General features: G+C 40.7%; 1 protein-coding gene across 3 annotated transcripts in view; it reads left to right on the top strand.

The window, feature by feature from the left end:
* FMO1 (flavin containing dimethylaniline monoxygenase 1) overlaps positions 1–20,104 on the top strand; it is a 43,482-nt gene that overhangs the window by 512 nt on the left and 22,866 nt on the right. The window contains exons 2-7 of one of the 3 annotated variants that reach the window (XM_081948242.1): positions 389–496; positions 1,526–1,601; positions 7,985–8,121; positions 9,198–9,386; positions 9,672–9,834; positions 12,624–12,766. In XM_081948242.1, coding sequence (XP_081804368.1) covers positions 7,990–8,121; positions 9,198–9,386; positions 9,672–9,834; positions 12,624–12,766 — 627 coding nt within the window. In that variant the 5' untranslated portion in view covers positions 389–496; positions 1,526–1,601; positions 7,985–7,989. Of the gene's footprint in view, positions 1–388; positions 497–574; positions 1,178–1,525; positions 1,602–7,984; positions 8,122–9,197; positions 9,387–9,671; positions 9,835–12,623; positions 12,767–20,104 lie in introns of those variants that run through there. The other 2 variants (XM_081948244.1, XM_081948243.1) reach the window with 2 other exon arrangements.

A 20,104-nucleotide genomic window follows, 5' to 3' on the forward strand; every position in this document is an offset into this window, starting at 1 on the left:
TACTGTACTCCCCTAATTCTTGCAATGAAGTTTATGATTATTTTCCAGCCAGGAGATCACGGAGCCTGAAACAAGGGCTAAGAGAGCAGAGCACAATCAAACTAACCTAGCTAGTTTTCATGCCTAAAAGGGGACTAAAACCAAGGTTTCCCTCACATTTTGCAGCTCATAAAACTACCTCACATGTTGGCTATCCACAAATTTCTGTACATGAAACCAATAAAGGCTTTAACTGAATATATTAGGCTGCAAAAGGCGCAGTAGCTTAAATTTGTATCCAGAGGAGGTAGCCAATGAGGTCCCCAAAAGAAATTCTGTGGAAACTCTAATGTCTGTAAGTGAACTGGCTCTCTACTTCTTTCCAAATTATTCATTTTTCACATCCTAGGAGAAGTCTGGTACTTTAATCTACATATCCTTTTAAGGATAAATTTTGAATCCAGGTTTAATTCTTAGGAGTGCTTGCTCATAGTTGAAGATTTAAGCTAAGAAAAAGGTAAGCAAACCAATTAAGAATCATGACTTTTTCTCTTATAATGTTCTTATAATCTCTACCACACTTTTTAATGGATGGACAAATAATTGATATTTTAAATTGGTTTATAATATTTTCATGAGAATTTTTCAATACAATAAAAATATATAAATTAAACAAAAAATAATGGAAAAAAGAAAAGAAAAAAAGCATAGAATTATGACTTCCACCTGTCTGTTAAGTAATTGCCTCTTCAGCCCTTTTTAATCTGCAAATCCATAAATCACCAGTTCAGTCTTTTTTTCTTTCAGCAAAACTTCTCTATAAAGTTTCTAATCCTTTAAAAGTCTCTATTGTATTTTCCCTGACCAAATTAGTCAGCTTTGCCTTTCTGCTAGCTTCATTCATTTTATAAGACAATCTTCTAATTGTTTCTAGGAAACAATTTATTATTTCCACAACGTTGTTGCCACAGTTGCTACATACAGTACTACTTTCTTATATTTCTTTTCCAGCTTAACAAATGTTTTAATTAGAAAATAATTTGACACTACATACAATATATAACAAAATCTCTGACAGTATCCTTATTTTTGTACCTTGCATGAACATAATAAAAATAGAGGGAAGGGTGTTGCAATAAGTGTGCCGTGCTTGGAAGCACCCACTGCCAGGGGAACAGACAAAGGCAATAATTGTATTGTAAGTATTTCAAGGAACTAGAAAAAGTAGAGTCACAGCCACATGTGCCAGCCATTTTATGAGCAGCTATCCCACCCATTCACCTCATATTTTCAAATGGATGTCCAGTACAAAAAAATTCTCTATGACTTAGCTAAGAAATAGAAATTTCACTTCATACCTATCTTGTTCTTTCTGTGAAAAAATGGTTTATTTTAAGACTATTGTGGATGAGCCCATCTGTGAATAAGCCAATCCTTAAAATTTTAACCAAAATACCATTAAAATGTGCCATCATACCCTGTGTAGATTTATGTTTATCATCATTTTTTCTTCACTTTATCTACTAACTGATTGCTGTGTTTACAGTCTTGCATGAAGAAAAGTACTGGAGAACCTGAAAGCTTGCATACTTTTTAAGATATCTGAAATTGTCGTATTAAAGGTATTGTTTTATTTTTAAATGTATTAATTCATCTGTTCATGCTTAGTTTTCATCTTTGATTTACTGTAATTATATTCACCATCTCAGTCTTCGAGTTCTACTAATATTGGGTATAATTGTTATGATTTTCCCTTATAATTTCATATATGTCAATATATGTATGATAATATTCCGCTAATTGCTTCTTTTCCCATGCATAAAAACGCTTACACTTTACATCAAAATGTTAGTATTATTACAATATTTGCTCTCTTTTCCTGCAGTTTATAATCAACCCTGTTCCTTCCCTAGATGTTGTTTTGTCACAACGGCAGCTCTATCCAATCCTCTTATTTGGAAGAATTTGTACTATCAACTATTTCTCTAAACTATTTTTTTCCAAACTTGGCTTTAAAATGTATGGATTCTGGGTCCATAGCCAGAGTTTGGTATGGAGTACACTGCTGTAAACCAAGGGCTGTATGCATTGCACTTGGCATTTAGAAAGCAAAATCTCTTCAAAGAATGGAAAAGAGATGTTATTCTACCTTAAACTGTGTTAAGAATAAATTTATCTGCTGTGTAATTTTCTTTTTAGCAGGATTCCATTTGATTTCAATACAGAAAAACAGCCATATCTTTCTAACAATTAGTACAGCTTCCTATCTACAGTTTCTGATTGACAAGCTGATTGAACTCTAACTGAAAGTTGAAACGCCAACTCATCATCAGTTAAAAGTTAACAGTGAGAGGATTTCCATTTCATGAGGACTACAGCTGATCCATGTGATATTTTAAATGTACAGGTTTAAGTCAACAGTGCAGGAAAACTTCAAGATCCTGGAACTCAATTAATTTTGTAATAGAGGGATTTCCAAATGGCTGGGAGCAATCCATTTTCAAAAAGTTATGCAATATTTTCAAGATAAGAATTTAAGTGTTTCAGCAAAAAGAAGCAAGAAAGCAAACACTACAGTCTTTACAAGCTGCATGCTTTCTTTCACCATACTATCATGGTGAAGGGGTGCATCAGTTGCTAATAAGATGGTATCAGTGATATGGTAATTGGTACCAAAGAGGAGGAATCTCCTATGCTTTGTAGAGTTGTGAAGAGAATGTTGGCCACACTTGTCATCTGGGAGACAGAAAAACTCTACTTGAATACTCTCAACTACACATTACTTAATAGGAGAGGAACTGGCCACAGTTATTTTTCCCCCTCTGACTCTTTATGCCTTTTGTCTTATCCATATCATTCCTCATGGCAGGGCAGGATATTGAATCTGTTATTTTTGGCCCTTGTGCTTTAAGGGTAGAAAACTACCCTATTTCCCTGAAAATAAGATCTCCCCAGATAATAAGTCCAATTGGGCTTTTGAGCACATGCGCTAAAATAATAAGCCTCTCCTAAAATATTTAAATGCATGTGCAGCCGGTCCTCACCATTTCCTGGGGGTGGAAACATGCCCCACATACAAAGAATGCCTCACAAAGGCCGCTACCACAAACCCTGGCTACCGTGCCCCTTCTCTTAGTGGCAACCGCAAAAAGAGTGGCAGGCCCAGCGACACTAGGGCTAGCAAGAGAGTGCAAGAAACAGAGGCAGAACTTCTGGCTCTCTCTGGATCAGCTGATTTGGGGCCCACAGGCCGAGGTTAAGGGGCCTCCTGAACCTCAAAAATAATAAGACCTCCCTTAAAATAAGGCCAAGCGCTTATTTCGGGGGTCAAAAGAAAATAAATAAGACCCCATCTTATTTTTGGGAAATGTGGTATTAACACTGAACATCAGTGGAACATTTGCAGCCATAGGAATAGGAAATGGAATAGGAATAGGGAATGGAAATGGAAATGGGAATGAGATGAAATGGAATAGAATAGAATAGAATAGAATGGAATGGAATGGAATGGAATGGAATGGAATGGAATGGAATGGAATAGAATAGAATAGAATAGAATAGTTGGAAGGGACCATTTGGGTCATCAAGTCCATCCCCCTGCTCAAGCAGGAGAACCTATACCCGTGTGTTCTGACCCCCCTTCCTCCTTTGCCCACACAGAACACACTCCGGAACAGTACAAGGGAACAAGGTTTATTGCACAAACAAACAGAAGGTTCCGTGGCAGTAAACCACCAAGACAAAACTCACAAAAACAAAACACGAAAGCAGCTATCCAGCTTGCTAGAATTCCAAACTAGAACTTCTGGCATAAGTCCTCTGTTGACTGCTGCAAAGGGCGTATGCACAGTCAACCCTTTTTATAACCTGGAGAGGAGCCTCCTGATCAGCAGCTGAGAACTCTTATCGCCGATAATTACGCCCACGCTCCTTGCGTCTATGGGCGTGGCGGTAACGAGCGTCCAGGAACTCCCTGCTCAGTTCTGACTCACTGTCTCGTGACTCCTCCCTGCTGCTCCAAGGCATGGCATCGGGAGCCCCCCTCCTCTGGCTCTCACTGCTGCTCCATGCCTCAGGCGCCTCCTGGTGGCCGACCAGACTCTCCGATCCCTGCTCAGCGTCGGAATCCTGTCCAGGGTCCCCCACCTCCTCTGGAGCCGACTCATAGGGACCCTCACTCTCGGAGTCTGGTGGCAGCGGCAACGGCGCCTGCTGGGCCACAACACCCGTGGATGGTGAACCTATGGCAAGTGTGCCAGAAGTGGCACGCAGAGCCCTCTCTCTGGGCACATGCGCCATCACCATCTGCTCTTCTGGTTTCCGGCATGCACATGCCCACCAACCAGCTGGTCTTTGTGAGTGCCAGAGCACCAGAAACCTGAAGACCAGCTGGCCGGTGTGCATGAGCGCACTGGTGACCTGGTCTTCGGGTTTCTGGCACTCTGGTACTTGCGAAGATCAGCTGTCTGGTATGCATGCACATGCCGGATACTCCAACATGCATGCCCATTCACGCACTCACATGCACATGTTTGGGCACTCAGTACCAAAAAGGTTCACCATCACTGCCCTATACCATTTCTGACAGATGGCTGTCCAGTCTCTTCTTGAAAGCTTCCAGTGATGAAGCACCCATAACTTCTGAAGGCAAGCTGTTCCTTTGGTTAATTGTTCTCACTGTCAGAAAATTTCTCCTTATTTCTAGGTTGAATCTCTTCTTGATCATTTTCCATCCATTATTCCTTGTCTGGCCTTCAGGTGCTTTGGAAAATAGCTTGATCCCTTCTCTCTGTGGCAGCCCCTCAAATATTGGAACACTGCTATCATGTCATCCCTGGTCCTTCTTTTCACTAGACTGGCCACGTCCAGTTTCTACAACCGTTCTTCATATGTTTTAGCCTCCAGTCCCCTAATCATCCTTGTTGCTCTTCTCTGCATTCTTTCTAGAGTCTCAACAACTTTTTTATAGTGTGGTGACCAAAACTGATGCAGTATTCTAGGTGTGGTCTTACTAAGGCTTCATAGAGTGGTATTAGTACCGCATGTGATCTTGATTGTATCCCTCTGTTAATGCAATTTAGGATTGCATTGACTTTTGGGCTGCCACTGCACACTGCTGGCTCATATTTAATTGATTGTCCACTAAGACTTTAAGATCTGTCTCACAGTTACTGCCACAGTTATTCACATATAGATTTCACCAAATCTACGTGTGTACTTTTATGCCCTCCTTTATACCTTATATAAAAAGCAGAACCTTTAGTCTTTAATAAATACTTAATGGCTAATTAAGATGTTTTAGAATGTTAAGTTATAAATATTTCCACACTGATCAAGCTTAGTTATATGAAAGCATAGAGAGATTCTGGAGCCCTCAATCTCTGTCAAGCTTTAAAGGCATGAATTGCATCACCCTGGGCATTAGGAGGATAGTATCAGTCCCTTTACAAGTTTTGGATACTTATATTGATGAACTACTTTTGTACCTCAGGTAACTTTATTTTTGAAAGGTTATTAAAGATAATATAAAGTTTATTCTTGGGACAAACTACGACAAAATTCCTCCTTTTTTCTTCTTCTATATATCTCATCTTCTGTGTTGTTTTTTCTAACTCACAAGAGCTTGAATACCTTAATCTGACTAATTTCAATCTTCCTATTGGCACAGATATGAGTGTTCAGTCTTTACCCTGTAAGACATACATAATCATTTGCTATATATTAATTTACCATGTCCTGTATCACTGTAAACTAAACCAAATAAAATCATTAGAACATTTTAATATTTTGTGAGTGTAATAAATATATTACCTCTCACATCCACTTCCAAGAAACTTGGGACTCAATGTAAAATTTGCCAAGATATATGACTATTGACATCTCTCCAATAATATGCACTGTTGTGCAAAGAATTCTTACGCACAAAGCTAAGACACTATTCTGTTTATCTGACCATATCTGTATCAGTGGTGGGTTGCTGATTTTTTTACGATCAGTTCAGGTGCGCTCCCGTGCAACGCTTCTGCAAATGCAGAGAAGCGTCCAGGTGGGTGGGCGGAGCCTCCCGCCACTGCTACTACCAGTTTGCCTGATCCAGGCCGAACCAGGAGCAACTCACCTCTGATCTGTATCCTATACAAATGTGGATGATAGTTCTGCTCTTCAAGATAGAGATGCAGAGAGATTGAACAGCCCAAGCTGAGACCATCACCTAGCTGTATTAAAAAGATGTGTTTATGAGCTATGTTCCTTCAGATACACACAATCATGCAACAAAGGTAGCTTTGCTTAGTAATATGGTGTCTTTCCCCAGGCCAGGGCTTTGAGGATGCACCTGCTGCCTCAAAAGTGTTTGCTGATATAGGTTAGATTGACTGTTCCTGGGAATCATACAATTGTTGCTTATATCTAGTTATCTCTTTCAGACTAGAGTCTCCTGCTCAGTTCCAATTTCAATTTTCCAGTTAATTCTAAATATCTGCACAATTCCTTTATTTCTATTTTCATGACCTACTTTTACCTGTTCTTCTGCTTCCTAAATTTTTTCCTACTTAGCGTATATTCCATTTATGCTCAAAAATGGCTGCATTTAAGTTATACTAGAGATAATCAAAATATGAATAATCGATACAATTAATCATAATATCTGAATGTCTGCATCTTTAGAAATAAGAATAAACAACCAGAATACATATACTACTATATCTTATGGGTGATTTAACAGTTTGTCTCACAAGATCATGTACCGAGCTTGGGCATGGGTCTGAAGAGCAGGCATCATAAAAGCATTTATCCTCTTCCACATTTTTTTTGCAAGAATTCTAATAAATAATAATCTATTAACAGGCCATGTGAATTTGACCAACAATCCATTGATGAGATGTAACTTTCTGCAAACCTCTTTTCAATTATGCACCCTTTTTATCTCCTACATAGTGATATCATTCTTGGTGATACTGGGGGGATTAGCCAACACTCTAGAACACGGGTGTCAAACCTGCAGTGTCACATTGCCGTCATTTTGCGATGTTTTTCCCCTTTGCAGAACTGGAATGGGTGTGGCCTGTGCATGTTGCATCTAACCCATGGGCCACCAGTTTGACACTCCTGTTCTAGAAGATAGGCTCAAGATCTAAAAGGATCTTGATAGACTTGAACATCCTATCTAACAGAATGTAATTCAGTGGTGAGAAAAATAAGGTTTTTCACAGGCAAGAAAAATCTAATAGACAACATTGTGAGCCAGCAGTATGCTGCAGTTGCCAAAAAGGCCAATACAGTTCTAGGCTACATCTAAGAGGGATAGAAAAGATGTTAAGACTCTAGAAAGAGTACAGAAAGAGCATCAGAGATAATTAGGGGACTGGAGGCTGAACAGTTGCAGAAATTGGGATTGTCAAATTTAATGAAGAACTATGGGTGACATGATAGCAGTGTTCCAATATTTGAGGAGCTGTCACAAAGAGGAGGGAATCAACCTATTCTCAAAAGCACCTGATGCCAGGAAAAGAAATAATGGATGGAAGCTTAAAAAAGAGAGACCCAACCTAGAATAAAGGGAAATTATCGGTCAGTGAGAACAACTAATCAGTAGAATGGCTTGCCTTCTGAAGTTGTAGATGCTCCATCACTGGAGGCTTTTAACAAGAAACTGGGCAACCATTTGTCTGAAATAGTATGGGGTCTCTGCTTGAGTAGGGGGATAGACTAGAAGACCTCCATGGTCCTTTCCAACTGTGTTATTCTATATTCTACCAAGAGCAAATCTGAAACAGACAGAGGTATGTTACTGAAAGGAAGCTACAAACAAAAGATGGGAAATAAAAGTACCTTGAATGAAACCTCCTGTGTAAGAAAAGCAAATTTCAAAATTCAGACTTGAAAGTGTAAGTTAAACACAATTTTTAAGAAAGGTCCAGCTAGCTGTCATGACAAGTTGAAACAGGTAGCTACTTTCATTTTTTAAAATAGTAAGCCCATATATTTCTGCTCTTCTTGCTGCAAGGAGCTATGGTGAAAAAAGTAGCCATTGTTGGAGCTGGTGTGAGTGGACTGACCTCCATTAAGTGCTGCTTGGAAGAAGGACTAGAGCCAACCTGTTTTGAACAAAGTGATGACATAGGGGGATTGTGGCGATTCACAGTAAGTTATGACAGTAGAGGGTAGACCCATCTCTACCATGCCCATGTGTTATGTTGCTTAACTATGAAAAGAGACAACTGAATGTTTATACTTTGAGAGATTGGCTTTTATTGCACGTTTTATTATTTAAACAGCAAAGTAACTGATAAATAAAACTATTTTTCCCTCAGCAGGTCCTGATGAAAAGTATTCAATATATTTATCCTACCAATAATTTCAAAATATTCACAAAATATTTAATAATTGTACAATATCTATTTTTCCAATTCTCTTTTAAAATAGCAATAGCACTTAGACTTATATACCGCTTCACGGTGCTTTACAGCCCTCTGTAAGAGGTTTACAGAATGAGTATATTGCCCTCAACAAGCTGGGTCCTCATTTTTACTGACCTTGGAAAGATGGAAGGCTGAGTCAATCTTAAGTCGGTGAGAATTGAACTAATGAACTGCTGGCAGCTACCAATCAGCAGAAGTAGCCTGCAGTACTGCATTCTAATCACTGCACCTATGTAGGTGGAAACAGAACAAACTGTATAATACACACATACACACACATGGTTATACTTCATATAAGGAAAACAGATGATACTGCAAAATAATGGCAAAATCCCATAATTTTCTATATATCTTAGTGTCTCATTAACCTCAATGTTCTCCAGGCGTAAACTTATGAGGAGTTATGTCATGGAAACAGTAATATCAATATCACTTAATTTATTTCTTTTTTACAGTTATGCCATTTATTGTGCAAAATAAATTTCATATTTTATTCACAGTGGGAGAATCATGAAATAATGTACCCACCTTCCAAGTATTGCAAAGTATTTGATCTATCTGCCTTCCAGTTTTTTGGGTCAAAATCTTTGTATTTAACAGATATTGCCTACAGGTAATAGAATTGCAGTTAGCCTTCTTTAATCACCTCACATATCCTTTTCATAACAAGTATTGCGTTTAATCTGAAAATGGCATAGTTTAACAGATATTGACAAACATCACGGTCTCCTGGTTTCTTGTCTGATGCCTTAACAAACTGGTCTTTTAATACATAATCTTGTAATATTTTATGAATAGGACTATATTGAAGATGGAAGACCCAGCATGTACAGGTCAGTGGTTAGTAACAGCTCTAAGGAGATGTCTGCCTTCACAGATTTTCCATATCCAGAAAACTTTCCAGCCTTTTTATCCCATCACCAACTTCTGGAATATTTGAGGATGTATACAAAACATTTTGACCTCCAGAAATATATTCAAGTAAAGGTAAGCTTTAAAAGTATTAGCTGAATGTTCACATTAAAAAAAGTAGTACATTTATTTTTAGAGGTTTTGGTTCAGTGAAACTCCAACCCAGACTTCGCCTCTCAAAGTTTAAACTTTCCAGAACACATATATGATTTGGTTTATTCACTTGTTCACTTGTGTTCATATTAGTACATTCATCTATTTCTAACCTAAAAAGTTGCCTACGAACTCAAAGCCACATGTATTTGCAAGTTCAGTCCTTTTTGCATCATCACAACTGATTATTTTCTGGAAATGTTTCAGACAAAAGTAATCAACATAACAAAGTGTCCTGATTTTTCTAACACTGGCCAATGGGAAGTTGTTACAGAGGCCAATGGGAAGCAGAGCTCAACCACTTTTGATGCTGTGATGATTTGTGTGGGCTACCTTACTGAGCCTTTATTGCCACTCAAGAGTTACCCAGGTAAGTAATCAATTGTCACTTTGCTCAACTTGTGTTATCTAGAGTGCTTCATGAGCAGGGATTTTTGCCATTAATACATCTGTTTCATTTGTTAAATTACAGATTGTAATACTTAAGGAAATGACAATATAATATCTATGTACATACACATTTAAGCATCTTTGTAAATATGATGATGATGATTTTATCCATTCAGTCAAGTCCAACCCGACAATTCTATGGGCCAGGTCTCTCCACGTCTTCCAATCTTGCACAATTTCTTTGCATTTTTCTATGTTCCGGCTGGTGTCAGCTTTGATAGTGTCCAGCCACCATGTTCTTTGATGGCTTGGTTTCCTTTTATCGCTAACTCTTCCAAATATAATTGCTTTCTCCAATGAAGTCCAGTGAAGTGAGAGAGACACAGTTTCATGATTTTGCCTTCTAGTGACATGTCTGGTGTTAACACTTGCTTGTTAATTGCTTTTGCTGTCCAAGGACTTTGTAAACATAGACATCACATTTGCAATGTTAAGATGAAGAAGGGTGTAAGAGCTGGTTCTAAGACTTATCCAAATTTAAGCAACCTTTAAGTGAACAAACCAGGTTTGCAACAAACCTCCCCATTATTGGTAGAGATACTTGTACCATAGGGCTGTGAAAAAAAAGTTTAGAAACTCTCCACCTTAATAGACACTGAGAGTTATTGGGTTTAAGTTGGACATTAGTTCACTTACTAGAATTCTCAAAGCATTACACAATCATTTTAATAAACTGTGCTAAAGAAAAGTTTGAATTATGTTTTAATTTTAGCTTCTTGTACTCAGAGCTGAGTTTGTTGGAATAGTAAAGGAGTTTTGTTTGCATTTTGGTGTCTTAGTGAAACAGAAAATGTAGGGAAGCAGTACTATCTGAGGTGGAAGGAGAAAGGAATATTATTTGAGGAGATTTATACTGATAAATTGTTATGCTAAACAATGTGCAAACTTAATACATTTTGGCCTTTTACAGGAGTCCCCTGACCCACCCAAAATAAATGCCTTTGAAAATTATCATTTTGCTGCAGCCATATGAGAGCTCTCTATAGGGCACAAAATGGAGACTAAATCCTTCTCCAGTTCAGTTTCTACCTCTCAGTTACAATGACCCATTGTAATTAGGTATATTGATACATAATGGACATCAACAAAACAATTTCTTAAAAAAATAAGAAAGTCAAGCAATATTAGAGAGCCTTGATGTATCCCAGTGTTGGCTAATCTTTTCGGCACTGAGTGCCAAAATAGGAGCGTGTGCTGGAAGCCGGAACAGCAGCTGCACACAAAGAGTAGCTGGTGTTTGTGCGCACCAGAAACCAGAAGACCAGGTGGCTGGTACACATGTGCACGTCAGAAACCAGAAGATCATCTTCCTGGGGTGCGCATGCGCACCAGTGCCTGCTCTTCTGGTTTCCAGTGCTCCCACATGTGTGACGACCAGCTGGCTGGTGCGCCAGAACCCGGAAGAGCAATGGGTGATGGCTTGCGTGCCAAGAGAGATGGTTCTGCATGCCACTTCCGGCACCCATGCCATAGGTTCGCCATCATGGCTGTATCCTGTTTTGCATCTCCATCATTATCCTGGTCTCTGGTTTCCCTGTTAGCTTGTACTTCCCCTCTTTATGATGAGATGGTTTCATTTCTGTCACTTTGGGTTTTTCTCTGTTTTTACAAAAGTATTTATTGAATTTACTTTAATTTACAAAGCAGGATCTCTTTAAAAAATTAAGTCATCCTAATTATGCTGTCTTACTTAAGAACTGGCACAGACTGTGAAGTTCCCAGAAGATGACCTAATTAATTTACGAGCCTTGAGACAAAGTTAAAAAGAAATCCATTCATTTATTAGAATCAACATTCTGGCATGTACTCCTGCGGAGCCAAAACTGGCTTCTACTTAATTGCACCCCTCTATCTCCTCCCTTCTGTCATGTGACATAGATCATATTCACGAACTAGGCTGTAGAATTATGAGATCCAACTCTGGCCGAAGATATGCATGGAATCCTCCCTCGAATGCCAACCTGATAATAGTCATGGCAACACTTTAAAAGTTGACATAGACAACTTGTGGCCTTCCAAATGTTGATCAACTTCTAATCCTACCAATTTTCATCTTGGTCATTGATTGATAGGAATTGAAGCTTGAGAACAATTAAAATATTTGTTTACTTTAGAATGAGATAATAGTCTTGCTGGATGACCAAGCTGTAGGTAAGTCAGCATTCTCCACAAGAAACAAAGAAATCTATGACTAGAAAGGTTGACCTTCTGCCCACTTCTAAAAATCTTCACAAAAAAACAAACAGAATTAATTTACAGCAGGGAACAGCAATGGAGGACTATAAGATAATTTATGTGACAGGGTCCAGCAAAGACTGTTAGCATCAACTCTATTCCAGAAACATATGATTGAATATTGTTTTATGAAACTCAGATATGGGCATTAAATGAAGGATTATCAGCAGCCCTTAAAATCCCCCCAAATGCTACCCATCTATGCGTGTTTGTAGGAATATTGAGGAAAATGCTTTATGAATTTCTTAGATAGCATCTAGTTGGCAAACTACAGTTTCAGATTTCTCACCAATGATGGGCTACAATATACTTTGTTGGGCTCATGTAAGGGTGACTGGGATAATATATGTCAAGCTCTTTGCATATTAGGTTTGTTCTATATAAATGCCACCACTGCAATCAAGATGAAATCTGCTATTATTTATTATAAGCTTTATTTGAAAGTTGATTGGATTTGCCTTTGTTTCCCCACAGGCTTAGAAAAGTTTAATGGTCACTATTTTCACAGCCGGGAATACAAAACCCCAGAGGTATTCAGAGATAAAAAGGTACTTGTGATTGGCATGGGGAATTCTGGAGTTGATATTGCTGTAGAAGCCACTCAAACAGCAAAAAAGGTAAAGTACTTCAGAACTGCTTCACTTTGGGGAACTTGACTGGGCTACTTTTTAGAGTTGATTTTGGTAGAGAAGTTCCTCACACTTTAGAACAATACTGATAAGAGAATAGTCACTTAAACTATTATCTTATCAGTATTGTTCTAATGTGTGAGGAACGTCTAGGTAAATCTTCCTGAAAAACACACCACTCAGCTAATATGAGTATGAGAATAATAAAATGAGAATTGGTTTTTTTTTAATTCATTCAGTAAAAGGTGCTCCATATTACTGTACTGAATAAGTTCAGAACTTAAGATTGGTAATGCTTGTTCTACACCAAATTTGTATTGCTAACAGATGAGATCTTCCAAGTGAAGGCATAATGCCTGTGACTAAGTGAGCCAATCACATGTTATATGGCTTAAACAAAGGGCTTGTGGATACAAGCACCTTCAGTATAGTCCTTTGCCAGTGGTTTTGTATCTATGGACTGAAAATGTAGTTTCAAAGCAGCAAATATCATTTTATAAATGACAGCCTATCACTGCCTTTTGCTTGACTATGTGAGCTACAAACTTACTGGATCTAAACTTCTTGGTTCATTCTGGAATCCCCCTGTGGTAGCATGATGAGGGAAATAATAATAAATAATAATAATAATTTTATTTGTTAGCTGCAACCCTCTCCTGAAGGACTCGGGGCGGCGTACAATCAAAACAAATAAAATACAGATAAAGACAAACATACATAAGAACAAAGACATATACATGTGCATGGAGGAGGTAGACTGATGAGTGAAAACAATTAAAAAACACAATTTAAAATCCCATTGAATAAAATTACCAAATTAAAAACCCGTCAGGAGTGATATGAGGTTATGGTTGAGCCAGGCCAGCTATTTGGAATAGGTGGGTCTTGAGCTTTACACGGAAGGAGCGGAGGTCAGTGGTGGTCCTAATATCCGGAGGGAGGTCATTCCACAGGGCTGGGCCCGCCACAGAGAAGGCTCTGCTCCTAGGCGCCGCCCCTCGGCACTGTCTGGTGGACGGCACCTGGAGAAGTCCCTCTCTGTGCGAGCGAATGGGTCGTAGGGATGTATGGGGCAGAATACGATCCCGCAAGTAACTAGGTCCTGAGCCATGGAGCGCTTTAAAGATCGTAATCAGGACCTTGAAACGCACCCGATAAACCACAGGAAGCCAGCGCAGCTCGCGCAGGAGCGGTGTCACATGGGAGTACCTTGTACTCCCCATAATCACCCGTGCGGCCGCATTCGAAAGGAGCTCAGATGCAAATTACTTGCCACCCCAGCTTTAGTAATACAGACGACCTGGGGATTTTGAACTTTCAACCTCCCATAAGAAATAAACAAAAGCAAATTTAACAAGAAAAGGGTTCAAATATGAGTGTGCAACCATTTATGTTAAAGACAAAGGCAGAGTTGCCTCAACAAAGTAGCTTTTTCCAAATATGTTTTAAAAGGGAATAACGATGCAGCATTCCCAACAGATTCTAGTCCACTACTGTATGTGTTGCTCAGCTTAGAAAGTTACAGAGGTTCAAGCTTGTCAAAGAAAAAGTATGATTTAAGGACCATAGCAGAATGTTTAACTTTACTGTTAGGAATTTGTTAGGCAGAGAAGGTGGGGCTCTGGGTTGTTTCTTTGTTTGTTTTTGCCATGAGGAATGCAGCAACACGGGAAAATGCAATTCTTTCATTTTTATGGAAAGATGAAATTTGGTATGTTTATACATAGACCTGAGCAGGGAGTATTGACTGATTGCTATAGTCTATCTGCCTGACTATTGGTCAGAAGGGACTTTTGGGGCTCCAGATTCATAAAGATGTGTTATCCAAACAGACTTGATCAGTCATCCCCAATCAATAGAGCCAAGAGGCTCACCCTCAGGATGCCAGGTCTTTAAGGCCTTGCAAAACACCAAAGGTCAGAATGTGTCTGATATCAAAGAGATGATGTTCTAGAGGTGAGGACTGTGACAGAAAAGCTCACCTTCCTGGGTCCCACCAGCTAATGTTCTGTCACAAACAGGATCGGGAGCAGCTTCTACTCCTGCTGGATCCAACAGGATGAATAGATACCACTGGGAAGAAATTGTGTCATAAGTAACATCTCCCTCATTCAATCCCTTGCTATTGTCCACATTGATTGAACATTACATTACTGTCCCTGAAAATACGACCTAACCTGAAAAAAAGCCCTAGCCAGATTTTCACACCTGTGTCTAAAATAAGCCCTCTGTTAAGTAATTAAGCTCCCCGTTAGAAGAGCAAGTATGCAGAGAAGCGTAATGAGACTGATATGGAATAACACGCACAAACCAGCATACAGAGACACTGAATAGTATAAAAATATAGTAGTTTACTATGTAGAAATATAGAGGTATTCAGAGTTCGGTTAACAGTCCAAGTCATACACAGTTCAGTAATTCAGTTATCAAAATAGTCAGTCTAACACACAAAGTATAGCTAAACAGTAGCAAGCCACAATACCTCAAAATACACCGATCAGCTTCTAACAAAACAGAGAGAGAGATCTAACAACCATTCTGGCTCCCTCTTATGGCTGCTTGAGGTAACAAGCCAATTACATCTGTTAAGCATTTAAAGCAGGGGTGTCCAAACTTTTTGCAAGGAGGGCCAGATTTGGTGAGGTGAAAATGTGTGGGGCCGATCATTCAGCCTGACATTCTTTGAACCCTTAACATTAAATGCGAATTAACTACCGTATTTTTCGGAGTATAAGATGCACCAAGATTTTGAAGAGGCAAATTAAAAAAAAAGTTTTTGCACTCTCCCCAAAACGGCCCATTTTTCGTGAAAACGGGCCTTTTTTTTAAAGGGCATGAATAGCCCTTAAGAGGCTTCTAGAGTGCTCCTGGGGGCTGGGGGGGGGAAAGTTGAGCAAAAAACGGCCCGTTTTTTGCTCATTTATGCCCTCCACAGCCCTCAGGACCACTCTGAAAACCTCCTAAAGGCTATGCACAGCCATTTTGGTAAAGGGGGCAGAGTTTTGGGAGGCAAAAAATGCTGTATTCAGTGTATAAGATGCACCCAGATTTTTAGCCTCTTTTTTGAGGGGAAAAAGATGCATCTTTATACTCCGAAAATTACGGTATTTTATGAAAGACTAAACAAATAACTCGGTGGGGAGAAGAGGCTGCGGGCTGCTTGCAATTTGAAAAAGGGCCGCATTTGGCCCCCGGGCCGCACTTTGGACATGCCTGATTTAAAGTAACAGTAAGGTAATCATAGCTTATATACATTGCCAAGCCAAGCCTAGGGTTACATCCCTAACACCCTCCCCCCTCCAAATAAGCCCTAGTTAAGCCCTGCCCACCATCTGGTTGTACGCAGTGGGGTGAGGCACAGGTGTAAAAATCAAGCTGGGGCTGGGGCTGGGGTGGGGAGACGGAGTTGCCCCATACACCCTGCACCTGCTTACCTCGTTGTGCCGGTGGAGCCACTTGTGGCACAATGCCACGAGCTCATAGCACCGCTGGAGCCGCTTGCAGCACAACCCCATGAGGCTCATAGCAAAGGTGGAGCTGCTCACAGCAGAAAGCCATTCACGGCAGAACTTTTCACCTGGACAGAGAAATGATGGAGACTCAAAGCTTTGTGTGATTGCAAAGGGGACAGTTTGAAATGGAGTGATTAGCTCTTTTTCGAAGTATACCCTTTGCAAGCAGACAAAGCTTAGTTTACTTCTGACAAAAAGTGTTTGGGCAGCTACCACTGGCCCCGCCCTCTCCGTCCCACTATCTGCTTGCCCACGGCATCAATTGGGGCCAAGCTCTTGGCTTTTCCCAGTTTCCACCTGCCCTGCCAGAAGGGCAAAGAGCCTCCATGAGGTGCTGTGGCCAAGAAGTGTCTCAGCAGCAGCTGGACCAGCGGGCAGGGTGGGTGGAGGCTGGGGCATGCTGAGAGCTTGGCCGTTGCAGCTGCGGACAAGCAGACAGTGGGACAGAGAGGGTGGGGCCAGTGGTAGTTGTGCTCCCATTCCCATCGGCCCGCACACTTAAATCAAATAAGCTCAAGTGCTTATGTTCAAGCCCAAAAGAAATAAGACCGGGTCTTATTTTCCAGGAAACACGGTAGAACCTAAAATCTGAAATTTTTGGACCACATTACATTTCCTGTCCTTCATACAAAAGCATGGGCATGTTTATTTGCAGACCATGTGTTCTTCATGCAGAGAATTATAACCCATCCTTTTCCAGGTTGGGTTTGGTAAATCATCTATTGGAAACATTGATCAACAACTATAACTAATAACTGGATGGACATGACATAAAGCTGTTTGATATAGAAAAATCTTCATTTTTCTACATACAGTATATCTCAAAACAAGTTACAGAGGAATTTATTGAAATAAGGTTTAGGAAAAATTCAGATTTTCCATATTATTGTTTGAAGCTTTAAGTGGAATGGTAGCTCCATCTTGTGTGAAAAACTATGTCCTGAATATTTTTTTTCTATAGCCAATGGAGAGATTCTTCATATGCTAATAACTATCTCCAGATTTTCCCACAACAGGATTTTGTACAAATTAGCAGAAGAATTTTGCCCTATATAACCCTGACTGTACAGTTAAAATCATTTACGAAGGCCTTCTGATAATCCTTGTCAATGATATCACTGGAGCTTATTCACACAAAGGAAAGGGGCACATAAGGAGTATGAATTACACTGCCATTTACATTGTATTTTAAAATTATTCTTATTAAACTTTATTTAATTTATGTATAGAAATTTAAAGGGGATCTCTATCTCTAATGACTTCTGGACTTCTTTCAAGTGCAGATCTGGGAATTTCATAGCCCAAGGGCCACATCTGACTCTAAGGCTATCCTTGTCCAGGCCGTGGGGTTGGTGGCATTGGCTGTAAGGGGCAGGGCAGTTGTAGCATCAGGAGGCAGGGCGACAGTGGTGGGAGAACGGGTGGTGGTAGCCCTTCAGAACATTTCCAGTTTCTCATGTGGCCCCTTGGGAAAATGTACTGCCCATCAACTGTTCTAGTGAATAGTTACAATCTTATTTTCCCTCCTCCGATTTAAATTTCACAAGACAAAACAATGGAATGGAAAATATTCAAAAAGTAGCAAAATATATATGAGCAATAATGAAAACTCTCAAAATTAGACCAGATGAAAATTGAATGGAGAAGCCTAAGAAAAAAATAAATATTATATTTGGGTGCAAACTACACACAGTAGTAACTGCAAGCTTCCACCAAAAAGCAACCCATAATCCGAACACTTCCTTTTTTTTTTAATTGCCACCTTATATCTTACACAGCAACAAAATGAGGGACGTCTGATGACCGAGACTTACAAGACTGCAGTGCTCCAATATATAAATGAAATTGTATCATCAGGATCCTAAAGGCATTGAGTTATGCATCTCTGCCCAGGCTATCCAAGTGATGAAACTGAAATGTTCTCCCTGTGCCTAGAGACTGTCTAGTCTGAGTGGGGAAGAGTTTTGGCTCAACCCTGACAAGGCTTTAGGAGCCTTGGTATCTAATTATTTTCTACTGTTAACTCTGCATGGGGTTACAATTGCCTAGGTCACACAGGTGGCACACAGAGCCATTTGTCAGGGCACGCAAGGCGCTGCCCTGTCAGCTGGCCAGCGCGCATGTGCACGCTGGCCAGCTGAGTTCACCCTTTTTTAAAGCCATTTTTCGCCCTCCCCAGGCTCCAGAAGCTTTATAGGAGACTGGGGAGGGCGAAAAGAGCCTCCCCCGCCCCCCCCCCAAGGCCCTCCGGAGGCTTCATGAGCTTCCCTGAAGCCTCTGGAGCGCAAAAAAATGCCGCTTCCTGTTTGCTCGGAGGGTTGTTTGGACTGCCCCAGAGGCTTCAGGGAGCCTCTTAAAGGTCCCTGAAGCCTTCGGAGCACTTAAAACGACGCTCGGAGCAAAACGGAAGTGACTTCTGGTTTGCTCGGAGGGTCGTTTTGACTGCTTCGGAGTCTTCAGGGAAGCCTCCTGAAGGTCCCTGAAGCCTCCGGAGGGTTTCCGGGGGTGGGGGAGGCTGTTTTCGCCCTCCCCATGCTCCTATAAAGCCTCTGGAGCCTGGGGAGAGCGAAAAAAACATGCAAAAATGGGGGGGTCACGGCTGTAGTGTCCACATGCACAATGGGGGGAGCGCGCATTGCATTATGGATGTGGCACGCCAGCACACGACCCCCCCTGCGCTCCCCCCACTTATGGCACACGAGCCAAAAAAGGTTCGCCATCGCTGGCCTAGGTAAAGTTGATTCCTCTGGGGATGCTCCTGGACTCAAAGTGCTTGCTCACAGAACAAGACAGCCTTTGCAGAAATACATCTTGTGTGGTTACAGCTGGGAGGCACTGCTCTCTGTCACTAATCAACTCCTACTTCCACTACTGCAACAGGGCTGACCTGAACAGTTTTTGGAAACAGTGACTGGTCTAAAAGGCAGAACACATACAGTTCTGAGGGCATCACAGCATACTCATGTAACACCACTGTTGAATCAGCTGCACTGGCTCCCAGTGGGCTTCCAGTACTGTCTGTCAGTTTTTAACCCATACATGGCACGGGGCCAGGATGCTTGTGGGACTGCCTATCCCTGATGTTTTCTGCATATCACACTAGGTCTGCCACAAAGGGAACATTCTGGGTCCTCTTGACGAAGTATCGACTTACAGTAGTTCATTTAGTGACTGTTCAAAGTTACAGCAGCACTAAAAAAAAAGTGACTGATGATTGCTTTTCACGCTTATACAACCGTTGCAGCATCCTGAGCTCGTGTGATCCCCTTATGTGACCTTCTAACAACAAAGTCAATAGGGAAGCCAGATTCATTTAACAGCTGTGTTACTAACTTAACAACCGCAGAGATTCATTTATTTACTGTGGCAAGAAAGGTCATAAAATGGGGCAAAATTCACTTAACAACTGTCTCACTTAGCAACAGAAATTTTAGACTCAATTGTGCTCAAAAGTCAAGGACTACCTGTAGTCCTGGGAAGATGCCTTCTCTGTCACAGCCTTTGTTTTATGGAACAGCCACCCCCTAGAGCAGGGCTGTCAAACTCACAGCCTGTGGGCCAGATGGATCACGCACTGGCCACTTCCATGCCTGGTTTAGCAAAGAGGGAAAAAGTCCCGATACATGACTTGGAACTGCCGTGACGCCACAAGTTTGACACCCCTGTCCTAGGGATATGGATAGCCTCTAGTTATTTCTTCCTGACCGGTGAGATTAGGCAGAGTGCCCTCTGGGTCCCATTGATTAAACATTGTCATCTTCCACTCACCCCCAAAATCCATACACCCCAATTACATTCAGAAAATCCTTTAAAA

The sequence above is a fragment of the Natrix helvetica genome (assembly GCF_964273705.1).
Source record: "Natrix helvetica genome assembly, chromosome: 3".
NCBI classification, from domain to species: Eukaryota; Metazoa; Chordata; class Lepidosauria; order Squamata; family Natricidae; genus Natrix; species Natrix helvetica.